Here is a 23,648-nt window from a genome sequence, read left to right on the forward strand (position 1 = left end):
TTAAGAAGTCCATGTCAATGGTTGTCTGATGTCTGTATCTTGACTGGATTCAGCTGAAAGTTCATGAGATCAGGAGCTCAAGCAGGTCAGTTCAGCATGTCTGATGAAGAAACTCACCAAAACTGTACCTTCTGCAATATACAAATCGCAAAACAAAATTTTAGTATCATCAAGATGTCTGTATGGATTGTATTAGTCTGTGTAGGGTGTTCAGAGTAGTTAGGATGAAATTCTGCCAAAATCATAAGTCTTCATTCGTGCGATGTGAAAAATGGCACAAAGACTCTTTACCTTTTTTGTTTGATTCTCTTTAATCTAGTTCTTCAAGGGGTCTCCCTCTGTCAACTCTGATCCATATAACTCTGAAAGGTGTCCAGAGTCTAATCACCTTTTCTAAAAATGCAAAGACAAGACCTCTCTCCCAAATCAGCATATCCTTCAGTCAGCAACCAGGAAGCTTGTAGCTTGCCTTCTCTTCCAGAAGAATAATTAAACAACCACAAATCAAATAATCCTACTCTTTTTATAATAAAAACAATTCAAAACAAATGCAGTAAACTAAACAAATCCTGTATGAGCCTAATTTTAGGCCTGTTCTAATTTATCATGTGAGGATATTAACCCAAAATTCCCATGGAGCCCACAAACAAAGAATATGAGTATCATAGAAAATAAGTATCCTGTAGATTATATCATCTATCTGTTATGCTCTGTGCTCAGAGCTACAGACATGTATTTTATTAATGCTTGTTTATAGCAAGCAATTATCACTACTCTCTGCTTGGAGTCAGTGAATAATTTTTCTCTATACTAGTTTGGAACTATGGGTAAAATTCCCCACTTGATTCAGGTAAAATCTGTATACAAATTTTCTCTTCTTCTCATTACTTTAAATTTGAACCACAAAGGAAATGAGGACAGGAAGAGTTGAAGGATGAATAGGACAGAAGCATAGAGAGAAAGAAGAGAGGGAGAAAGAGAGAGACAGAGAGACAGAGACAGAGACAGAAATAGACACAGAAAGAGACACACGGAGAGAGACAGAGAGAGACAGAGAGAGATGGAGACTTGCCAGAAGACTGAGCATCCAGATATAATATCCTGACACAAACATAATGTTATTTTCTTTCTGTGCCTCAGTTTATATACAATCAGAAGAAAATGTTTGTTATGCATTGAGCTAGAACAACTGTATTCTACCAGGAGCATCTCCCGAGATTGTAGTATGGACTTAAGTGCTTGGGGTTGGGTTAGATGCTGTGTGTATGACACGGGCTTTGACATACTTGCTGAATGTCCTATGAAACCACCAAGCCAACTTAAGTGTGTCTGTTTTGAGAGTTCACCTTAAGAATGATAGATCCAGCCTTTTCAGACTGCGACACGCCTTCACACTCTGAAGTCTCTTCCAGAACTGAAACTGTTTGGGTCAAGACATCATGATCCTACACTTGGTCTTCTGGCAATATTTCCAGCAAGCTTTTTATAGGTACTTGTCAAAAGCTCTAGATATTTTTAGTTCCATGGAGAGGGCAGTGCTTCACATGTTTCCTTCTGTGATTCAGATCTCTGAAGGACTTCAGAGCTAAAGGAAGAGCAGGCAGAGACAAGCAGGCGTGCAAGTCCTCCCTCTCAGTAGTGGAAGTCCTCCTTCTCAGTGGAGAAGAAAAGCAGGTAAGACTTATCACCTTCTTACTTATGCAGGGTACTAGACTCGAAAGAAAGTCCCATAAGCCCAGGGGTAAGAACTTCAGGACCAAGTAAACTGCACTCCTAAAACTAAGGGTGACAATGACATCCTGTTTTGACGTCTGATTCTTTGTGTGGTGATGATTGTAGTTAGCCATTCCTCCCACTAGGTAAAAGCAGTGTATTTGTGCTTTGAGCTGTGAGAATTTGTATGGTTATGAGCCTCATGTTTTCATGGAAAGAGACAAATCTACCTTTTCTAGTGTGATTTTTTTCATATGAATCAGAGAAACCTCATCTGGAAACCAAATAAATAAATATTAAATCATTTTTTAAAAAGCAAAATAAGTAATAATGATATCAACTTTCTCACCATAGCAACTCTCTCTTCCACTCCAAAGACAACTGCATTTTGTGGGTGAGGATCATGAGGTCTGTGCAGGGAGTCATGAGGCTCAGCTCACTCCTTGCAAAACATTACACAAGCCAATAGAGATTATACTGAGATGGGAATTCAGTATTATCTAACTATGTCCTCAAAGTTTGGGGTTGTGTCTAGTAGATGTTTGGCTAAGCAGAAAGTTGGAAATGTCTTCGGATTGACTTTTCTTAGTGCTTGCAGAGTTTTAAATGAACTGGATTTCATTGTCATGGGGGAATTTGATCAGTTCACCCAAACTGCAGCTAAGAAACTGAAAGGAACATGGATATGTTCTTTTAATAACAAGATTAAAAATAGTAAAGTCAGATGCTGGTAAACAGCTCCTTGAGTGAGAAAAAGAAACTGAAACTCAGGAGAAGGAGGGAGATATCAGGTTCAAAAGAAACTGACAAATATCCTACCATGGCACAATCCCAAGTGTCTGCTGGCCTCCAGGCTCCCTCTAAGCTTAGCTCCCTTCTCACCCTTCCCCCTACTTTAAACTTCTCCAGCTCATAAGCTTTCCTTCCCTAAGCTTCTCATTCTTGTACAACCCTGAAATTTCAGCCATGTGCACTCCCGACTCCCGACCTCCTGGCTCAGTCTTCCTTGGTCCTCTTTGCCCCTTCTAGCTTGCTCCTCTCCCATGGTCTGCTTGATCCTCTCTCTTTTGGCTCTTTTTCCTCTTTGCTTTGTACATCTTTTTTTCATCACTCATTCCCTCCATCCCCAAGTCTCTCTCATTGCCTAGTTTTATCTACTACCTTCTGTCCTTGCTCTGGACTCTTCTAGATGATCATGGCTGAACTCTCTTCATCATTTCTCAATAAAACCTTCCTCTAAACCATCCCTTGAAGTAGGCCTGTTCTCACTTTATATCTCTGATGTCAACCCCATTGCCTGGGACATAAATGGACCTTTTTCATTGGACCCAACCTCTTAATCAAACCAAGCTGCTAATATGACTCCTAAGATATATATTGATCATTTGTTTCCCCTGGTTTCTGCCACCTGCCATATTCTACGCCACATGCTAGAGCCCTCATCCACTTCTTCCCTTCATCGGCTGTTTCTCCCCTGTGATTTAAGGCATTTTTGGTCTCTCTGGATCTACTATTGGCTGCCCCAAGTGCTCAACACATGGACATATCTCTGATAAGCTGTTTGTCTCCAATGATTGGAACCCTCATGCTGGCAGAGTTTGCCTGCAGCCCTTTCTGTTTTCCTCCTTGGACTCAGAAATTTTATTAAACCCTTGCTGTCTTACGGCAAAAGGCTTGGCCTCTGAACAATCAATCTATGGCCAATAAATGGCACACTTGATTTCCAAGTTCTCATATGATGTCACCACACATGACTCATTTCACCACACAGTTGAGTGCCAGTGGTCATGTCACATATGGTTTTTTTTCTAACCTGTTTCTATTGTTTCAAAACCATTTCAAATACACTCCTGCGCTGAGTTTGTAACTTAAAATATGAACTACTGTAAAGTTAATAACAAACTAGCAGATTGTTTTCCTAAGAGTCACAGAGTTGTTTCTAAACACATTAATAGTTTAGATAAAAAAAAAATTAGGCATCAAGTGGAAGATAGAGTAGTATCTTGTTTATTCTCTACACCATCTACATATGATAAGTTTTATTTCTTTGTTCATTTACTCACATGAGGAATAATGATAAAGAGAAACTTTCTTGATTGATATATGTCCTTGGGATATCTTCCAGGGCTTTAAAATGTGTTAGTTTCTTCTTCCCACACAAATGGATGTGTTAATTTCCAGGTCATAAGCCTCCATCCACAAGACTACCAAGAACTGCCATTCCAGAAAAAAGGACTGACATAATATATATAAACAATTAGAAAACACAACACTGTATAGCAGTCCATAAAATAATTTCAAATTAAACTCTACTTGAAAGTCTTATTGTCCAGTTAAGAATTTCATAAAAACATCTCATTCAGCTTTCTACTTAAATTGTAAGAAAAACTTATTATTATTGAAATGCCAAAGTTTTACTTGCATAGACACTAGATGTTCTTAGTAAAAATACATTCAAGGATATGAGTGATTTCTCTAGAAATTCCTTAACTATGGGGTTTCTCTGAATGTACTTTTGAAGAGAAGAATAAAGGACACACATTCATACTGTGCGCTATTCGCTGTCAGAAACAGTAACATGTAAAGAAGAAAAGAAAAAGAAAAAGAAAGAAAATTAAAGTGACAGTTTATATGGAAATGATTCTTCCAAGAACAGAGAGGAGGGCATTGCATAGAGCTGCATCCTAATGCTTGTCTAACTGAATATCTGCTTGTAGGAGAATGCAAATAAATCCATTTCTATCACCCTGCACAAAACTCAAGTCCATCTGGATCAAAGAACTGAACATATAGCCAGATACACTAAATCTAATAGAAGAGAAAGAGGGGAGTAGCCTTGAGCACATTAGTACCAGACACAATGTCCTAACAGAACACCAATAGCTCAGGTTATTAATTATTATTAATTGTTAATTAGTTAACAATTAATGAATTAGAACTCATGATACTGAAAAACGTCAATAAACATAGCTACTAAACTTTTGACCTAAAATTTGTCCTGCCAACAAGATGTACTTGAAGTCATGGTGGCTGAGAACTTGTGGCGATGGCCAAGCAATAACTGGTCCAAATTGACATCCATATTACAAGAGGAAACACATGACTGACACTGCCTGGGTGGCCAAGAATCAGAGGCTGGATAGGACAGAGTCCCAGTATAGGACCAAATGCAACTGGCAAATAATTTAATTAAGTATTTAATTAATTTATTAAAAACAAAAGTTAATGAAATGACCCTAATGATAATCTGCTATAGTCATAATTTTTAGCCTAGATCAATAATCATCAGAGTGGTATCACCCAGTAACTGATGGAAGCAGATACAGACAATCATTTGGTGGAGCTCAGGAAGGAAACCATCAGGAAACCTGAGGAAGGATTCATAGAAGGCAGAAGGGTTGAGGACATCATGAGAACAGGGCCTAAAGAATCAATTAAGCAGGACTCATCGGGTTTCATAGAGACTGAATCTAGAATCTGGGAGACTTCATGGATCTGACCTAGGTCGTCTCCATATATGTTATAATTTTGTAGCTTGGTGTGAGGGTGTTTCTGACACTTTTGCTTGTTCTTGGAATCCATTTTCTCCTACTGGTCATATCCTTGATATGGTTAGTGCCTAGTCATATCATAACATTTTATGCCATGTTCTGTTGATATCCCTGGGAGGCCTGCTCTGTTCTGAAGGGAAACAGAGGAGCAGGATCTGGAGGAGATGGGAGATAGGAGAGAGGGGCTGGGAAGAGTGGAGGGAGGGAGAACTGCAGTTGAGATATATGCTCTTCAAAACACTTTAAAAATAAGAAAAGGTTAAAAAAAAACAAAAACAAAAGGAAGAACAAACTAAACTTTGGGGACAGGAATGACAAAGATGGGAGCAGATATATATGATCAGACATTAGAGATCACTAGAAGCTAGGTTTTTGGAAAAGATCAAAAAAGTGATAATCTCATATCTAGATTAGAAAAAATAAATAATTTAAAATGAAAGTGGTATGAACTCTGAGAATGACACACAAAGTAAGTGTTTATAAGGAAGTAGTATGAAAAATTACAAGTCATTGCTTGGCAGGTTAAGAAAGAGGAAACTTAGCTTGTTAACTGTGTCTGTTTTTCTATTGCTAACATAAAGCACTGGGCATTGGGTGCTTTGTAAAGCAGAAACATTTATATAGCTCAGCTGTGTGACTGAGGTCCACAGCCCCATGATCAGACAGCCCCATGGTCTTAGCAAATAATATCATAGTGGGATTGCTTAAGGAAGGGGAAGATCACAAGGTAAGAGAGGAAGCCATGAAGATCCTCGAGAGGCTAAGATTCCAAAGTATGGACCTATGGAGACACAGTAGCCATCTCCAAATCCTGGGACCACAGTCAGCAGCAGTAGAGTTACTGTGACAGAGAATCAGAGATTGAGAAGTTGCAGGCTCTGATCAAGTGATGGATTTCTATCACTCTTACCACAGTCAGAGAAAACCTTATTGGAAACAGAGTTACCTATCTTTTCTGAGAAAATACAAGCTTAACTTGACTTAAATCATTTTGCCAAAATTTTGGTAATATTCTCTGCAAAATCATAGATAGATGATGGATAGATAGATAGATAGATAGATAGATAGATAGATAGATAGATAGATATTAGATTAGTTTGAAGTAGATATAAGAACAAGAAAGCTAAAAGGTTAGGGAAGGATAAAGAAGAATTTAAATAAGGTTGTAAAGCAGTATTAAGGGGGGAAATCCCCACAAGGGCACTGTTACTGTCCAAAAACCCTTTATAATATTCAGAGCACCCCCCCTCCCTGCCCTGAAATGACAATGTTCTGTGTGTTCAGGAGGATGGCAAACATGCCCTTTCCCTCACTAAGTAGTTCTGATAGAAGAACCAGCTACACAAGGAGATGTATTTTAAGCAACTCGATTTAAAGAATAATATCTTTCCCGTTCATCTCAGATGAACACATGGGGTCCCCAGCTTTCAGAGTCACTGCCTATATAAAAAATGTCCATATCTACTGGACACTTTTCAAAAGAGCGGGTAGTTACAAAGGCCGCTTTCAAGCAAATGTTCAACAGTGCTGGCTGCGAAGTCCCAGGAGGCCCGTCACTAGCTCAGCTCCAGAGCCGACTTTCATGGTTGTTGATTCACTGCTGTGAACCAAGAAGTTTTATTTTCATATCCTTCCCCCTCACTAAGAATGTTGCCGTACAGTTAGTCTTCCACTTTCACAGAAAGTCTTACAACCTTGGAGAAGGAAATACGAGACCAGTAAGGAAGCCAGTCCACCCACCATGAACAGCAAGAACAGGATCATGTGGTCTCTACTGACTGGGGACACAGTTAAATGATAGTGGACATTGACTGTACTTGCTCTGTCCTCCTCCTCCTACAGCTAAGAAACTGAAAAGGCTAATCATGCGATATTCCCACAAAGAGGATAAATGAATTACCTAAATAATATAAAACAATAAATGATGCAAGGCAAACAGCTACTGACAATGTGGGGGCAGAAAGAAAACACTAGAACCCTGAGGGAAAGCTGAAGACCAGGATAACATGCTTCAATGCCAAATCTGAACTTGGCTTCTGAGTGGATTTTCTCTTCATTGGGCAAACTCTCTCATTCCTGGCACCCAGTGCTTTCGTCTCACCTGCAGGACTCAAACCTGTGTTTCACTAAAGGGTTCCTCTACAGAATCTCCTGTAGTGCAGGACTGAGGGCAATGGTTTGTCTTACCAAAAATGATCTTCCCTAATAAAAGGATGTTAGGTCAAATGGAGAAGTGGGTGATAAATGTAATGTCAAGTCTGAGGTGGCAAAGAGACTTACAGGCTCTGGGCCTGTAACATTCCAGCTCTCCAAACTCACTGAAGTTTCATCAGTGCATCAGGCTTGTAGAGCATTAACTTGAAGTGGTTCATATGTTCGTTTTTCTTTTTGGGACCCTTCCATGTCTTGGAAGAGTTCCTAGTCCAGAATGGCCTGTTTCCATCAAGTAACCACAAATAAATTGTGCTGATTTCATTCCTGGACTGGCTGCACAAAGATTTTGTGCATGTGCACCCCACCAAAATGTTCTTGAGAGCCAGAGGGAGGGGCAATACTCAACACTGTGCAGACTATTATCTAAAGGCAAACATGATGAAGATGGAGTGTTTGTCCATGAGAGTCTTTACTCATCGAAAGAACTGATGAGTTAATAAATCCATATTCAACTTCTTGCATGTAGTCTAAATAAAAATAAATTCACCCAATGCGAACATTAAAGAAATTCTATTTTAAGGAGTTTTTAATATTTTCATTGATCTAGGTCTTTATGTGTGTTTGCACACAAGTCATAGAGTATATGTAGACATGAGAGGAGAATTTAAGAGTGTTAGTGTTCTCCTGTTACCATATAGAACATGAAGACATTTTTCAGGTTGTCACTCTTGACACTGAGCCCTACTACTTTCTAAGCCATCAAACCAACATTAAGGAAATCTAGTTGTTAAAAAGATAATTCTATAAATGGAGTTTTAAAAAATCCATTAACTCTGAAAACACACATACATGAATTATTATACAGGCTGAACAGGTTATATCTAGGAATATATATATATATATATATGTACATATACATAGATGCATTTAATAACAATTAGTGGAAAAAGAGGTCATGAGTCTGAATGATAGTGCACAAGGCATATGAAAGGATTTCAAGGGAGGAAAGGGAAGAGTGAAATGCAGTAATAAAATTTTAACTCTCAAAATAAAAAGTTAAATTAATAAAATTATTATTCATAAATTAGCTTTCCTAATCAATATTTAGTACACATTTGACTATTAGAATCCTGAAGTAATCTCCCCAGCGATAACATAAAGGGAAGATGTGAGTTGTTAACAGATCAATTTTGAAAATTCAGTTAATATTATCATTTTATTTCACTTTTGGATAACTTTTTCACAATCTCCTATGATTACCACTTGGACAATACACTAAAATTTCTGTTCATGCTGACAAGAAGACAAGAGAAATTAATTATCATTTTTCCACTTCTTTCCTCAAAGTCAAGGAACTCCAATGGACACGTCCCTAAAGATCCACATGCCTCAGCCCATGTGCCTCATTGAGAATGTAAAAGGACAACTAAAAGCCAATCAGAAGGCCTTGGAGATCCTGTCGGCCATCACTCAGCCTGTGGTGGTGGTGGCCATTGTGGGCCTCTACCGCACAGGAAAATCCTACCTGATGAACAAGCTGGCTGGGAAGAGAACAGGTGAGTCCCACCAACAAAGCTTTGCTGAGTCTCCACTGTTCAGCCACATTGTAAGCCCGGGTTGTGAGAAGGAAGGTTAGAGAAGGAGATAGATACTGAAATCCAATGTACTAAACAGTCTATCTTTTATGTTGATTCTATTTCAGGGAATCAGTCAGCTCCACGATTCTCTTTACTCCATCTTTAGTCTCATTTGAAAGCAAAATTCTTCCTACCCTAGAAAGGAAACAGTACTAATAAAATAGTTAATTTATATACTATTCTGTAAGAAACTCTAAGCAATTCATTAAAACTCTAAGTAGAGGCAAAGAAGATAGCTCAGCAGGTAAACAGCCTTCCTGCATAAGCCAGGCAACCTAGATCCAATAACTCAACAGTAGAAAGACACAGTTGTCCTCTACAGAGTTGTGCTCTAACTACCACACAAACACTTTGATGCACAAACCCAAATTCATGTCGTGTATACACAAACAAGCAAACACAAATGAGGATGATTTTTTTAATCAATAAGCTCATAGGTAACAGAAAGCTATCCCTGATTTTTAAAGTTCTTAAAATATTTCAAATCAAAGGTTTTTATTGTCATGATTAAATATAACAAAGTGTCAACTCTTCCGACCACTTTAACTTCAGTTCTATAGCATTAAGTCAGTTCATATTGTTGTACAATCATCACTGTTATATGTATTATATTTTCCCAAGACAAAGTAAGTATCACTCCCACAGCAGTTATAAAGTTCCCCACTCTCCATCATTGTTCTATAATCTCTTCCTATAGATTTGACCCTTAAAACAAACTATAAGGAAAGGAAGGGCTGTGATTTAGGGCAGAATCCAAGCACTCAGGCTACTAAGGTGGGAAGATCATTTGAACCCCCCTAATTCAACATTGCTTGGATAACCAAGCAAGATTTTCATCACAAAAAGAATGGACATTCATCATTCCTTGTGGCACTGACTTTTTAAGGATGGTGTTTCCTTCAAACCTTAATCACAGATCATGTAATTGTTTGTATAATGTAATTGTCCTGTATAATGTTTTTTTTTAAAAAAAACCAATTTGTATATTTCCCTAAATAATAAAGTAGTTTATTATTTAGATGGAATTATAAATGGTAATTTCTAAATTTTGGTGTCATTATTATATTTGGTACTACTTATTGGTGTGTAGAAAAAGAACTAATTATAGAAATTACAAAATAATTTTGTGTGCTGTAAATATGCTGGATTAAATAGTTGTTTTGAAATTATTCTGTGGAATATTTGGAGTTTTTATCATATAAGATCATACCTCCTATGAGAAAGATAATCTTATCCTTCCTGTCCAAGTTGGGTGGAAGCTTTTTCCCGATTTTTGTTTGTTTGTTTGTTTCCTAACTATTTTGGATAACATTTCTATTACTGTATTGTACACCAGTGCTCAAACTGGGCACACTTTCTCTTTTATGGTCTTAAAGGAAAATGTTTTGCACTTTTACCATGAAATATAATAATGGCATGAATTTTCTTATATGGCATTTCCTATAAAATGTTGTTCTAGTTTGGAGAATGCTGGTTTTATTAGTTATTTTCTTCATTTACATTTCAAATGCTATCCCAAAAGTCCCCTGTACCCTCTCCCAGTCCTGCTCCCCAACCAACCCACTCCTGTTTCCTGGCCCTGGCATTCCCCTGTACTGGGGCATATGATCTTCGCAAGACCAAGAGCCTCTCCTCCCATGGATGGCTGACTAGGCCATCCTCTGCTACAAATGAAACTAGAGACATAGTTCTGGGGGTTACTGGTTAGTTCCTATCCTTGATCCTCCTATAGAGTTGCAGACCCCTTTTAGCTCCTTGGTTACTTTCTCTAGCTCCTTCATTAGGACCCCTGTGTTTCATCCAACAGATGACTGTGCGCATCTGCTTCTGTATTTGCCAAGCACTGGCATAGCCTCTCAAGAGACAGCTATATTAGGGTCCTGTCAGCTAAATCTTGCTGGCATATGCAATAATGTCTGGGTTTGGTGATTGTATATGGGATGGATTCCCACGTGGGCCAGTCCCTGGATGGTCCTTTCTTCTGTCTCAGCTCTGAACTTTGTCTCTGTAAATCTCTCCATGGGTGTTTTCTTCCCTGAGAATGCTATTTTTTAATGATTACATGTTGAATATTTTCAAGTATTTGGTTTTATGACTTTTACTATTTCTCTGATTGTAAGGTCAGCACTAGCTTGGCTTCAGTTAACTCTGCTGCTTTGGATTGATCTGATTTTTATGCAAATTTCCTGACATATATCTAACTCTCCATTCACTGTTTATTCTTTTCTGTGTGTCACAGGATTCTCTCTGGGTTCCACTGTGCAGGCTCATACAAAAGGAATCTGGATGTGGTGTGTGCCTCATCCCCACAAGGCAGACCACACACTTGTTCTGCTTGACACAGAGGGCCTGGGCGATGTGGAGAAAGTAAGGATTGAGAATTCAATTTGTAATTCAAACCCCCATATCCCAACATTCTAAACTTTTAAATAAAAGGTCGAACTTCACTGTAATATGCCTTGGTAGTTTCAGGTACACATCATGCAACTAATTTTAGCCAACATTACTAGATAGACAGATTGAAAGAAGAGCAAGATGCTCTGTCTCCAGTATCCCAGCAATGAATGATAAGCTATTACCTAAATCTGGTACCTAAACTTAAAATGGTTCCAAGGATAAACTGAGTGTCTCGGATCTTATGATACACAGAAATTCAGTTACAGATCTGCATTTGAAGGCCCGTACCAGCTTTCCATTTGCAGCTTGAGAAGAAAGAATTAGATGAGATTTCAAAAATAGCCACAGGTATTAATGAATCACATGACAATAAATATTCTCATTACCAAAGAGAGAAATACTTAAATCTAAAGTGTAATTGAAGTTTTAGAATTTCTGCACTATTCACTGTCTGTTTTGAAATTGCTGTGAAAGGACAAAAGAATGCCTTTAAACAGTAAATATAAACCAAAAATCTTAGTAAAAATATTCAAGTTCAACTGGAATCCAATTACTTTTCTTTGGAATTTTGTGTAGGTTTATACAATGTTCATTTTATTAGGAACCATGGTAAAATTGTGCTTAAATGAGCTTCCTATTGTCAGTGTTCACATGAAAACTGACACACCACAAACCACACACCTGACCCACATGTGTTCTGACTTCCAGGGTAACAACCAAAATGACTGCTGGATCTTTGCCCTGGCTATTCTTCTAAGCAGCACCTTTGTCTACAACAGCATGGGGGCCATCAATCAGCAGGCCATGGACCAGCTGCAGTATCCTTTCTGATGGAGAACATCATCTCATTCTAGGAATGCTGCAGAGTCAATGTTGGCAGATAGGAGACAGAANNGTCCCACTGNAAGGNGANATNNCATGTANTCACTAATGNATTCACACTTGANNCAGAGCATNGAANACTCATGAATGGGGATGGAGGAGATGACTGGGGACCCTGTTCATTCACTACTTTTCCTTAGCGACTGAGCTATGTGACAGAGCTCACAGATAGGATCCGAGCAAGATCCTCCCTTGACCAGGACGATGGGGTGGAAGACTCAGCTGAATTTGTGAGCTTCTTCCCTGACTTCATGTGGACTCTGAGGGATATGACCTTGAAGATGGAATTAGATGGACTCCCAGTCACAGCAGATCAATACCTGGAGACTTCTCTGAAGCTCAAGGAAGGTATAGGAGCTGATAGTTGCAGGAGAAAATGCCAGAAATATATTATTCTTTTGGATGCTTTTATTCAATTTTTATTTCTATGCTTTTGGCTATTCCTAAGAAACAATTCCTATTTAGCATTTGCCTGAAAATAGCCAATAATAATTATGCAAAATTCCAAGTTTCATTTCTGAGGACATTTATCAGATCATGTTCATCTCCTAATTTGGGCTTGGTGATGTTACATATACGCAAAGACTATGATAGAGAGAGAACATTCATTTGAAGACATTCTTAAATAACACTTTAACTCTTCCACCAGCTATTCACCCTCCTCTGGAAAAATTTATTCCCCAGGTTCCTGCAAAGAAGTTGAAAAGTACAACCTACCCCGACTCTGTATCCGTAAGTTTTTTCCAAAGAAGAAATGTTTTGTCTTCTATCCCCCTACTGAGTGGAAAAAGCTTTCCCAGCTGGAGACAATACAAGAAAATGAGATCGATTCTGAGTTTTTGCAGCAAGTAGCAGAATTCTGTTTATACATCTTTAAGGAGTGCAAAGCCAAAACTCTTCCAGGAGGAGTCATTGTCAATGGCCCACGTGAGTCCCTGTCTTCCTCATCTTGCATTACAAGAAAAAAGGAGAATATCAGCTTTCAGACACGTAGGGGTTATGACTGTTTATGTTAAATTCTAGACAGATTAAACTGTTCTACTAGATTAAACTAGCCAAATACTTATGTGGAATACTTAGTGAAAACTTACTTAAAGTTGGTTAAAACAAGCTAAGTTCCTATAATGTTACACAAATTTCATTCAGTATTCAACCAACATATATATAGTCATTTGAATTTACACAAAAATGAAATGAAATTATATCATCCTGCTAAATGAAAAATTTAGTCGGTATAGCCTTATTTCTCATTGATATTGTAATGAAAATAGAACCATTGAAAAATTAGTTCACTTCAGAAACTTCTATAAAGCAATATTGAGCTGGAATGAGATGAGGAGGAATACTTTTGGTGAGGAAAATATTACTCTTTCACAGATATGAACAAAGCATTTCCAAGGGATTAATATAGAGGTCTCAGAATGCAGAAAAGGGAAGCCTAGTTTTAAACATGTTGGAGCACTGAGAGATCCATGTTGAGCAGATACAGGCCTGCCTTATCCATTCTTTAGAGAAGAGGGTTCTACACCAACCTCTGTCATCATTGGCTCTCTGTTTGTAGGACTAGAAACCCTGGTGCTGACCTATGTCAGTGCCATCAGCAGTGGGGTTCTTCCCTGCATGGAGAATGCAGTCCTGGCTTTGGCCCAGATAGAGAACTCAGAAGCACTGCAAAAAGCCATCAGCCGCTATGACCAACAGATGAGTGAGAGGGTGCAGCTGCCCACAGAGACCCTCCAGGAGCTACTGGACCTGCACAGGACCTGTGAGAGAGAGGCCATAGAAATCTTCCTCAGGACTTCCTTTAAAGATGAAGACCATTCATTTCAAGTGAAATTAGGGGTAACTTCCTCTCAAGTTTTGTGGATCAATATAGCATAATACAAAATACAAATCAGGCTACAAAATGCTTGTTAATTTTGAAGGAAACTGTCATCTGTAACCTTTAAAATGGTGAAACTGCCTCTTTAGACTCATAAAAATAAAAACACAATTTTTAAACATTGGAACAAAATTTGACATTGTTTTATAGTATTCACATTTAGTAATTGTGAAATACTCACATACAATTAACAATTGGTGCTTTAATCCATTTATATTCTTACTGTTATTAGAACATGTTTCTTTTCTGGGCCAAGAGAAATGAACTTGTGGTCTTCGTTCTCTTTTTAAGCTAAGCTTTGTTTCTTTCAGTACATTCCTACCAGCTGTGAGTCCAGTTTAAGAGCACAGTTTATACATTGGGTTTGGTTTAAAGTTCTAAGCATGATTTCTAACAAACAGACATTTCATAAGAAGGTTCAAACTCAAAGTGCTGTAGCTTTTCTTGCCTGTTGTCAAGGTTTGGAGGAGGCCCTGGGAGACATTGTGAAGCTTGCTAATTTCCTTTCTGGTTATTCTTTTTACACCCATTCCACACTTCAGTCTCAGCTAGAAGAAAGGTGGAATGACTTGTGTAAACAGAATACAGAAGTGTCATCAAACCATTGCCAGACATTGCTTCAGGATATCTTCAAACCTCTTGAAGAAGGTGTGAAGCAAGGCACTTATACTAAGCCAGGAGGTTACTATCTCCTTGTTCAGGAGATAGGGAGGCTGAAGGAAAAGTACCATGAGCAGCCAAAGAAGGGATTACAGGTACCCAAGATGTTTATTGGTATGTTCTAGACCACTGCTGACAAGCCTCCTTGAGCCAAACATTCAGAAAATGTCACCTAGTCATGTGATTGATGATTAACTTTTAACTCTATATTCCAGTCCTTCCATTTTTATATCTTTATCTCTCTGAACTGTTGTATTCTTGATGACACAATGCCTCACCATGATTTGCCCATGTAAACCCATAAACCTATTCAACTCAGTGCCTTAGACTGAATGTACAGAATCACTTTTCCCAGTGTCAGCCAGCAGGGACCTCCATTGCTTTGGCTTGGATGACTTGCCCATTCCTGTGGAAAGGAATCTTTGGTGAGAGGAGCAAGTCTTGTGGTCTGTGGGAAGACAGATATATAAATTTCCTACAACTAACTACTTTCTCTGAACTCTAAGGCTGAAGAGGTTCTGCAAAAATATTTACAATCCAAGGAGGCTATTTCTAATGCAATTTTACAGACAGATCAGAGTCTGACAGAAAAAGAAAAGGAGATTGAAGGTAAGAAATGAACCAAAACTCAAAATATTTACAAAATCTTGTAATAGTATAACTATTTTCATGTATTAAATGAATGTAACTCTTAAGCTGAAACATGAATGATAAATATGAGCTTTTTCTTAACAAGAGGCACATAGTCACCAGTGTTGTAGTACCAGCTACCTCAAGAGTAAAATGGCCTTGGGATTGGTTTCTATTAAATAATTATATCAGTGAAGGATTACAGAGATGTCTCTGTGGTTAAGAGCCTTATATGCCTTCTAGAGGACCCCATTTTTTTTCAATATGTGTCTATTGGTTCACAACTGACTGTAGACCCAATACCGTGAATGCTCACTTCTGGCCTACACTGGCACCAGACATGCACATGGTGCACAGACATACATGCATGCAAAACTTCCATACACACAAAATGAGATAAAACAAAAATATCAAAATTTAAATATTAATAACAAGAAACTGGATGGAAAATGAAGCAATGCTGTCTTCTTCAGTAAAGACTCGTGTGACAGAAGGTCAAACATGGGTGCCACAGGTAAAACAAGATTCTGGAGTCTAGAATGATCAGGGGTACTCTCTTGGTATATTTACTCCCTTCTGCCTGCAACCTCACATGGTGGAAACACTGAACTCTTGTTTTCTCATCATCTACAATACGGCAATAAGTGCATATGGGGCTCCATCATCTGCTTCCCATCTAAATTACCTCACCAGAATCACACCTAGCTATATCATCATACTTCAACTGCAACTTCAACCTATGAGTCCATAGAAAGCACCAGCATTTGGTACCTCACATGCTGGGCCTTCATGAAAATTCTTTCCCTTCTATTTCAGTGGAACGAAACAAAGTTGAATCTGCACGGGCTGCTGAAAAAAGGTTGGAGGAAGCACAGAAGAAAAATGAGAAGCTGATGGAACAGAAAGAAAGAAGTTATCAGGAACACATGAGACAGTTGACTGAGAAAATGGAGAATGACAGAATACAATTAAAGGCAGAGCAAGAGCAGATATTATCTCTGAAACTTAAGGTATTCTGATATTTTTAACACTCAGAATCTTTAACTAAAACTACTCCATAGAGATTAGATAATCATATGGTATAAGGAATTCTTCAGCTTAAATTCTATAGCATCCCCTTCAAACTTACTTGCAACTTTGTACTTATCCAAAGCCCCTTGCTTCAATAAAAAAGGTCCTGTGAATCTCATTTTCCTGAATCACTATAAACAACAGCTATCCACACATAGGCATTGCACATGCATTTTATGAGCTTTACGTTATTCCTGAAAATCCATTTAAATTTATACTTAAAAATATTTGAACTAGCTAGACACTGGTGGTATATGACTTTCATCCCAGCACTTGGGAGACAGAGGTAGGTGGGCCTCTGAATTCAAGGCCAGCCAGGTCTACACAGAAAAATCTTGTATCAAAACACCAAAATCCTAAATAATTCAAAACAACAAGAACCTTTTGAACAATTTAGACATTTAAGTTTCCACATTTAAAGAGACAAATGGACACTGGCACAAGGGGAACAGTGGAAACCCCTAAACATCACAGGCTGTCAGCAAAGCTAGTGCCTAGGCAGAAGCTTCACTGCCATGGACTAACATTCATGATGCTGGAAAACCCTCTGCACACTATGAAGGAGAAAAGCCATGTAACCTACAATGGCCTGCTTGTAGAAGGCAAGGGTACATTAGTGGCATATACACAATATGGTAATAACCAACCACTTTTTAATTGGATTCAAGGGTCACTCCTGACACTTGTAAAGTATTCAAGCACCTGAGGTTAAATAGGTCATGGGACTAGGGCAAAACATGCTACTAGTATTTTGCTAAAGGAACCTATCAGTCCTCATGACTTGCTGCTGTATTCATAGATCAGGGCCTTTTCCAGACATCAGAGAATCTTCTGCTTACAGTAGTTGATAATTAACACAGACACCCAAGAATGGGCAATGTGCAGAGAATGAGAGACTTTGCAGTACTCACCCCTACCTGGACTTCTTCATAAAACCCCTCAAATCCCTCAGAACTCAAGGATCAACACAGAAAAGGAGGCAGAAAGATTGTAAGAGTCAAAGGTGATGGATGACTCTAAGGAGACAGCATTTTCCAGTCAAGTGGGAATGCGGCACAGATAAACATCCCGAAACACTGCCAGAATTCATGAGACCTGCAAGGCTCAAGTCAGACAGGGTCACCAGACTGAGAGGGAGAGTTATATACGGGGTCCTAATCCAGAAGCTATCTGCAATTGATACACACTGACAAAGAAAAAATTAAGTTTTCTCAAATGAAGTCTCAATGGAAATATCAACTATACTTTAGAGCAATCCCCATGCTCAGAAATAATTGACCAAAGCAAAATAGACTCAGTAATATTTTGTAGGCTTTTTGCTTTATTTTGCTTTATTATGGCTTTTTGTCTTATTGATACAATCATTAGTGTGTGTGTGTGTGTGTGTGTGTGTGTGTGTGTGTGTGTGTGTGTTTGTATACTTCAGTCCCAGGAATACATGGCTGTGTATGTGGAAGTAAAACCATCTATATGAATACAAATGACAAATAGGATAGGTGTGGCAAAATGGGGGTTCATGAAAAACAATGTGATCAGCATGTAATATAGATTCATGTAAAAGTGACTTCATACAATGAGTATGTACAGTGAACCTTTTAAAAATCACCACATCTCATTAAGCAATTAAAATATGTCAAATGAGTGACCCAGTGCAGCATTGATGGTACACATAACCCAGCAGAGAGGTGTCATGCAGCACTTCTACAACATGCGCATTTTTAACTCACTCCTCATTTGAGGAAGAATAACATGAAATGTTCTGAGTAAATGTTCTAGGAGAGAGCTCACACAATTGTGTGCAGGTTGGGAAGATAGCAATAGTTTTTTGTCACACCTTGTATAAGTATGGCAGCACACTGAGTAGAAAGACACATGACCAACAGTCAGTCTTGTAATACCTTCCTGTTTACAGCCCTTCCTCCAAGTATGAGTTGAGTCTAAATGTAAGTTCAGAAATGTACTGTAGGCCATATCAGTCCTTCAGATCCTCACCTGATGTCTCTAACTCTACATATGATATTTGGAAGATAATATATAATTACCTAATGACATATCCCCATTTATTCTGAGAGTCACAGATTTAAATTTCTATTATTCTTGTGTGTATAGAGTTGCCTGTCAATGGTTTTAGAACAATAATTCTGAGAACCCTAAGGATGATTGTGGTGTTCAAGACCATTACTTTTTTAGTTATAATGGAAAAAAGGCCTATATCTATACTGGGAAGGAGCAATTTAAATATATGTTTACCCACAGTTTGTAGAGTTGTAGTCTAAATGCCTGGGACCTGTCACTGAAGAAGGGCAAGTGTGTGTGTGTGTGTGTGTGTGTGTGTGTGTGTGTGTGTGTGTGTGTGTGTGTGAAGAAAAAAACAAAAAGAACTACACTGTATAATTGCCAGTTGACAGAAAAGTTGCCTATATTTAGGTATAGTGAACAAATTATCTGTGGATCCACAAACCCTAGGCTAGAATTCCATATCAAAACCATTATGGGGACTGTAGTTATACACTACCTTTAACCAAATTGGAATGTACCAGGGATTGTTATGAATGCTGACAACTCAAGAGAAGGGTAGGAACTGAGGACAAAGGAGGAACAACAATATGAACTAACCAATACCCCCAGAGCTTGTATCTCTCTCTAGCTGCATATGTAGCAGAAGATGGCCTAGACAGCCATCATTGGGAAGAGAGGCCCCTTGGTCTTGCAAACTTTAGATGCCCCAGTACAGAAGAAAGCCAGGGCAAATAAGCTGGAATGGGTGGCTTGGGGAGCGGGGTGGGGGGAGGTTATAGGGGACTTTCAGGATAGCATTTGAAATGTAAATGAAGAAAATATCTAATAAAAATTGTAAAAAACTTAAAGAGTAAATGTTGAAGGTCTTGAGGAATTATTAAATTATTTCAGAAGCACTAATTAGGAAATTGCTTGTTAAGCTTTATAAACTTGTTCCTTTATTTCAACATTCAATATTCTCTTTCCCTACTAGGAACAGAAACAGCTACTCCAAGAGGGGTTCCAAGAAGAAAGCAGAAAGTTTCAAGAAGAGATAAAGAATGTGGAGAAGAGATACAATGAAAAAAGTATTATATTTTGCATGATAAATAGAGTGTAAAAATGCCTAGAATGAGGCTGGTAAGGGGATTTAAGAGGAAATGGTCACATCTTGTCAAGCCTGGAGACTTGAGTAAGTCACCAGAAACAATGTAAGGTGGATAGAGAAAGTGGATGCCATGAAGTTGTCTTCTACTCTCCACATATTCACAGTGGCACATGTGTGTTCCAGATCCACACACACCATATGCTTCCTATTGGAAATCAGCATTTATAACATTGCTGAGCAAAGAGTCATGGGATTCATACCATCACTGAGTCACAGGAGTGGGATTTGTACCATCACTGACCTACAGGCTGGCAGAATGGCATTACCTGGAAAAACCACTTTTCTATCTTAAGTCCTTCATTTCATTTTAACTGTACTTATACATGAGCATAACTTTACTGATTTCTATATTTGGACTGTCTATACTTTTGGCGAGAGATTTCATAAATTATTTAATTAAGGTTAATGAGAGGAGAGAGAGAGAGATCAAGAAGGTTCTGAGAGTTTAAGTTTTCTTCTCCAACTGTGTAATAAGCTATTCTCTTCAATTCAGCACACTCAATCCCTTTGCATAGGCACTAAGGAATTAACCAATTCTCTTTTTATTCACTTCTTTTTTTTCCCATTAGATATTTTTTCATTTACATTTCAAATGTTATCCCCAAAGTCCCCATACCCTCTCCCCACCCTGCTCCCCAATCCACCATCTCCCAGTTCCTGGCTCTGGCATTCCCCTGTATTGGGGCATATGATCTTCGCAAGACCAAGGGCCTCTCCTCCCATTGATGGCCAACTAGGCCATCCTCTGCTACATATGCAACTAGAGAAACAGTTCTGTAGGGTACTGGTTAGTTCATATTGTTTATCCTTCTATAGGGTTGCTGACCTCTTTAGCTCCTTGGTTCCTTTCTCTTGCTCCTACTTTAGGGGCCTTTTTTTTTTACTTCAAAGAGATGACTGTGAGCATCCACTTCTGTATTTGCCATACACAGGCATAGCCTCACAAGAGATAGCTATATCAGGGTCTGTCAGCAAATTCTTGCTGGCATATTCGATAGTGTCTGGGTTTGGTAGTTGTATGTGGGATGGATCCCCAGGTGGAGCAGTCTCTGGATGGTCCTTTCTACTGTCTCAGTTCCAAACTTTTTCTCTGCAACTCCTTCCATGGGTATTTTGTTCCCCATTCTAAGAAGGAATGAAGTATCCACATTTTGGTCTTCCTTCTTCTTGAGATTCATGTGCTTTATAAATTGTATCTTGGGTAGTCTAAGTTTCTGGGCTACTATTCAGTTATCAGTGAGTACATATTATGTGTGGTCTTTGGTGATTGGGTTAACTCACTCAGGATGATATCCTCCAGATGCATCCATTTGTCTAAGAATTTCATGAATTCATTGTTTTTAATTGCTAAGTCGTACTCCATTGTGTAAATGTACCACATTTTCTGTATCCATTCCTCTGTTGAGGAACATCTGGGTTCTTTGCAGCTTCTGGCTATTATAAATAGGGCTTCTATGGACATAGAACATAGCATGTGTCCTTATTACAAGTCGGAATATCTCCTAGGTATATGCCCAGGAGAGATATTGCTGGAACTTCCGGTAGTATTATGTCCAATTTTCTGAGGAACCACCAGAATGATTTCTAGTATGGTTGTACCAGCTTGCAATCCCTCCAGCAATGGAGGAGTGTTCCTCTTTCTCCACATCATTGCCAGAATCTGCTATCACCTGAATTTTTTATCTTAGCCATTCTGACTGGTGTGAGGTGGAATCGCAAGGATGTTTTGATTTGCATTTCCCTGATGATTAAGGATGTTGAACATTTTTTGAGGTGCTTATCAGGCATTTTGAATTCCTCAGTTGAGAATGCTTTATTTAGCTCTGTACCCCATTTTAAATGGGGTTATTTGATTGTGTGGAATCCATCTTCTTGAGTTCCTTATATATATTACATATTAGTCCCCTATCAGATTTAGGACTGGTAAAGATATTTTCGCAATCTATTGGTTGCCTTTTTGCCTTATTGACAGTATCTTTTGCCTTACAGAAGCTTTGCAATTTTATGAGGTCCCATTTGTCGATTCTTGATCTTACAGCAAAAGTCATTGCTGTTCTGTTCAGAAATTTTTCCCCTGTGCCAAATCTTCGAGGCTTTTCCCCACTATCTCCTCTATAAATTTCAGAGTCTCTGGTTTTATATGGAGTTCCTTGATCCACTTAGACTTGAGCTTTGATCAAGGAGATAAGAATGGATGAATTTGTTTTCTTCTACATGCTAACCCCCAATTGACACAGCACCATTTGTTGAAGATGCTGATTTCTTTCCACTGGATGGTTTTAGCTCCTTTGTCAAAGATCAAGTAAACATAGGTATGTGGGTTCATTTCTGGGTCTTCAATTCTATTTCATTGATCTAACAGTCTGTTGCTGTACAAGTACCATGAAGTTTTTAATCACAATTGCTCTGTAGTACATCTTGAGGTCAGGCATGGTGATTCCACCAGAGGTCCTTTTATTGTTAAGAATAGTTTTTGCTATCCTAGGTTTTTTGTTATTCCAGACTAATTTGCAAATTGCTCTTTCTAAGTCTGTGAAGAATCGGGTTGGAATTTTGATGGGGATTGCATTGAATCTGTAGATTGCTTTTGGCAAGATAGACATTTTGACAATGTTAACCCTGCCAATCCANGAGCATGGGAGATCTTTCCATATTCTGAGATCTTCTTCAATTTCTTTCTTCAGAGACTTGAAGTTCTTGTCATACAGATCTTTCACTTCCTTAGTTAAAGTCACACCAAGGTATTTTATATTATTTGTGACTATTGTGAAGAGTGTTGTTTCCCTAATTTTTTCTCAGCTTGTAGGAGTAAATTACTTCTTTAAATATTGTTGTGCATTCCTGTTGATGGGCCACAGGCCATACACAGTTATATTTGAAGGGAAGCTCTGAGGCAGGAGAGCTGGTTCAGTAGATAAGATCACTGGGTTCAGTTTCCAACACCCACGTGGTAGCCCATAACCACCTTAGTCATAGTTCCTGGCATCCTTTGTTCTCTCCTGGCCTCTACAAGCAAAGGATATGTGCATGCACAGAAAAACATACAGACAAACACATCCATTCATATATAGTAAAATAATAATTCTTTTTAAAAATTAGAGGGAAGTTCTTGCTGAATTCAGAAAGGACCATAGAAACACAATCACATACACAATCACATACATACACACAATTCAATCATCCCTCTATAAGTCTATTAGTAATTGTTGGGTATCCTCAGATATAAGTCTATTTGGAAGAATAAAAGCAAGAATGAGCCTTCACTCCCCAAATCATATATTGGTAAGTTATATCAGAGGCTTTATATGCTCTTTCCAAGGGAAACGCTGGTATCACAGAACTCCATGTGTTCCATGGCTTACTACCAAACAGATGTTGGCAAACTTACATTTTTTACTTTCTTTTCCTCCACAGTGGATCGTATGAAAGCTGAATCTTCAAAGACTAAAGAAGAAATGCACAAAAAGTATGAGCAGATGTTGGAAGAGAGAGACAAGAATGAACAGGAACATATACAACAAATGATGGAAAAGATGGAGAGAGATAGAGCACAATTAGTAGCAGAGCAAGAGAAGAAGATGACTCTTTTCCTTCAGGTATTCCATTGTGCCATCCCAACCCATTAACAAGGATAAAAGACACTGATTAGGGGTTAGTTCAGTTGCTCTAGGTGAAGTATTATAGCCAGACACTCTACTATAATTTTATATTCTTTGTGTCTGCATCAAAGCAAACCTGCAATTACTAAATGCCTCTTAGTGACAGACTGTGTCCGTGGAAACTGCATTATTCTCTCATCCATTATGTAGTATCTAGTGGTCACCAAGCCCTGTGCAAAAAGCCTTTGATGCATTGTATATTATACCTATCTCAAATGATAATTGATTTGGTTACATTTTCCAAAG

General features: G+C 38.4%; 1 protein-coding gene across 1 annotated transcript; it reads left to right on the forward strand.

The window, feature by feature from the left end:
* Positions 1 to 1,596: 1,596 nt before the first annotated feature.
* LOC110315316 (guanylate-binding protein 1-like) lies at positions 1,597 to 23,339 on the forward strand (the record flags this gene model as incomplete). Its single annotated transcript, XM_021189401.2, has 12 exons — positions 1,597 to 1,674; positions 8,766 to 8,974; positions 11,295 to 11,422; positions 12,161 to 12,270; positions 12,483 to 12,682; positions 13,019 to 13,261; positions 13,896 to 14,176; positions 14,759 to 14,971; positions 15,383 to 15,485; positions 16,323 to 16,516; positions 19,570 to 19,663; positions 23,158 to 23,339. Coding segments are annotated over exons 2-12 (1,944 nt in total), but the record flags the coding sequence as incomplete, so codon positions are not given.
* Between the last annotated feature and the right edge of the window lie 309 nt (positions 23,340 to 23,648).

The sequence above is a fragment of the Mus pahari genome, unplaced genomic scaffold (assembly GCF_900095145.1).
Source record: "Mus pahari unplaced genomic scaffold, PAHARI_EIJ_v1.1 scaffold_8329_1, whole genome shotgun sequence".
Classification (NCBI taxonomy): Eukaryota; Metazoa; Chordata; class Mammalia; order Rodentia; family Muridae; genus Mus; species Mus pahari.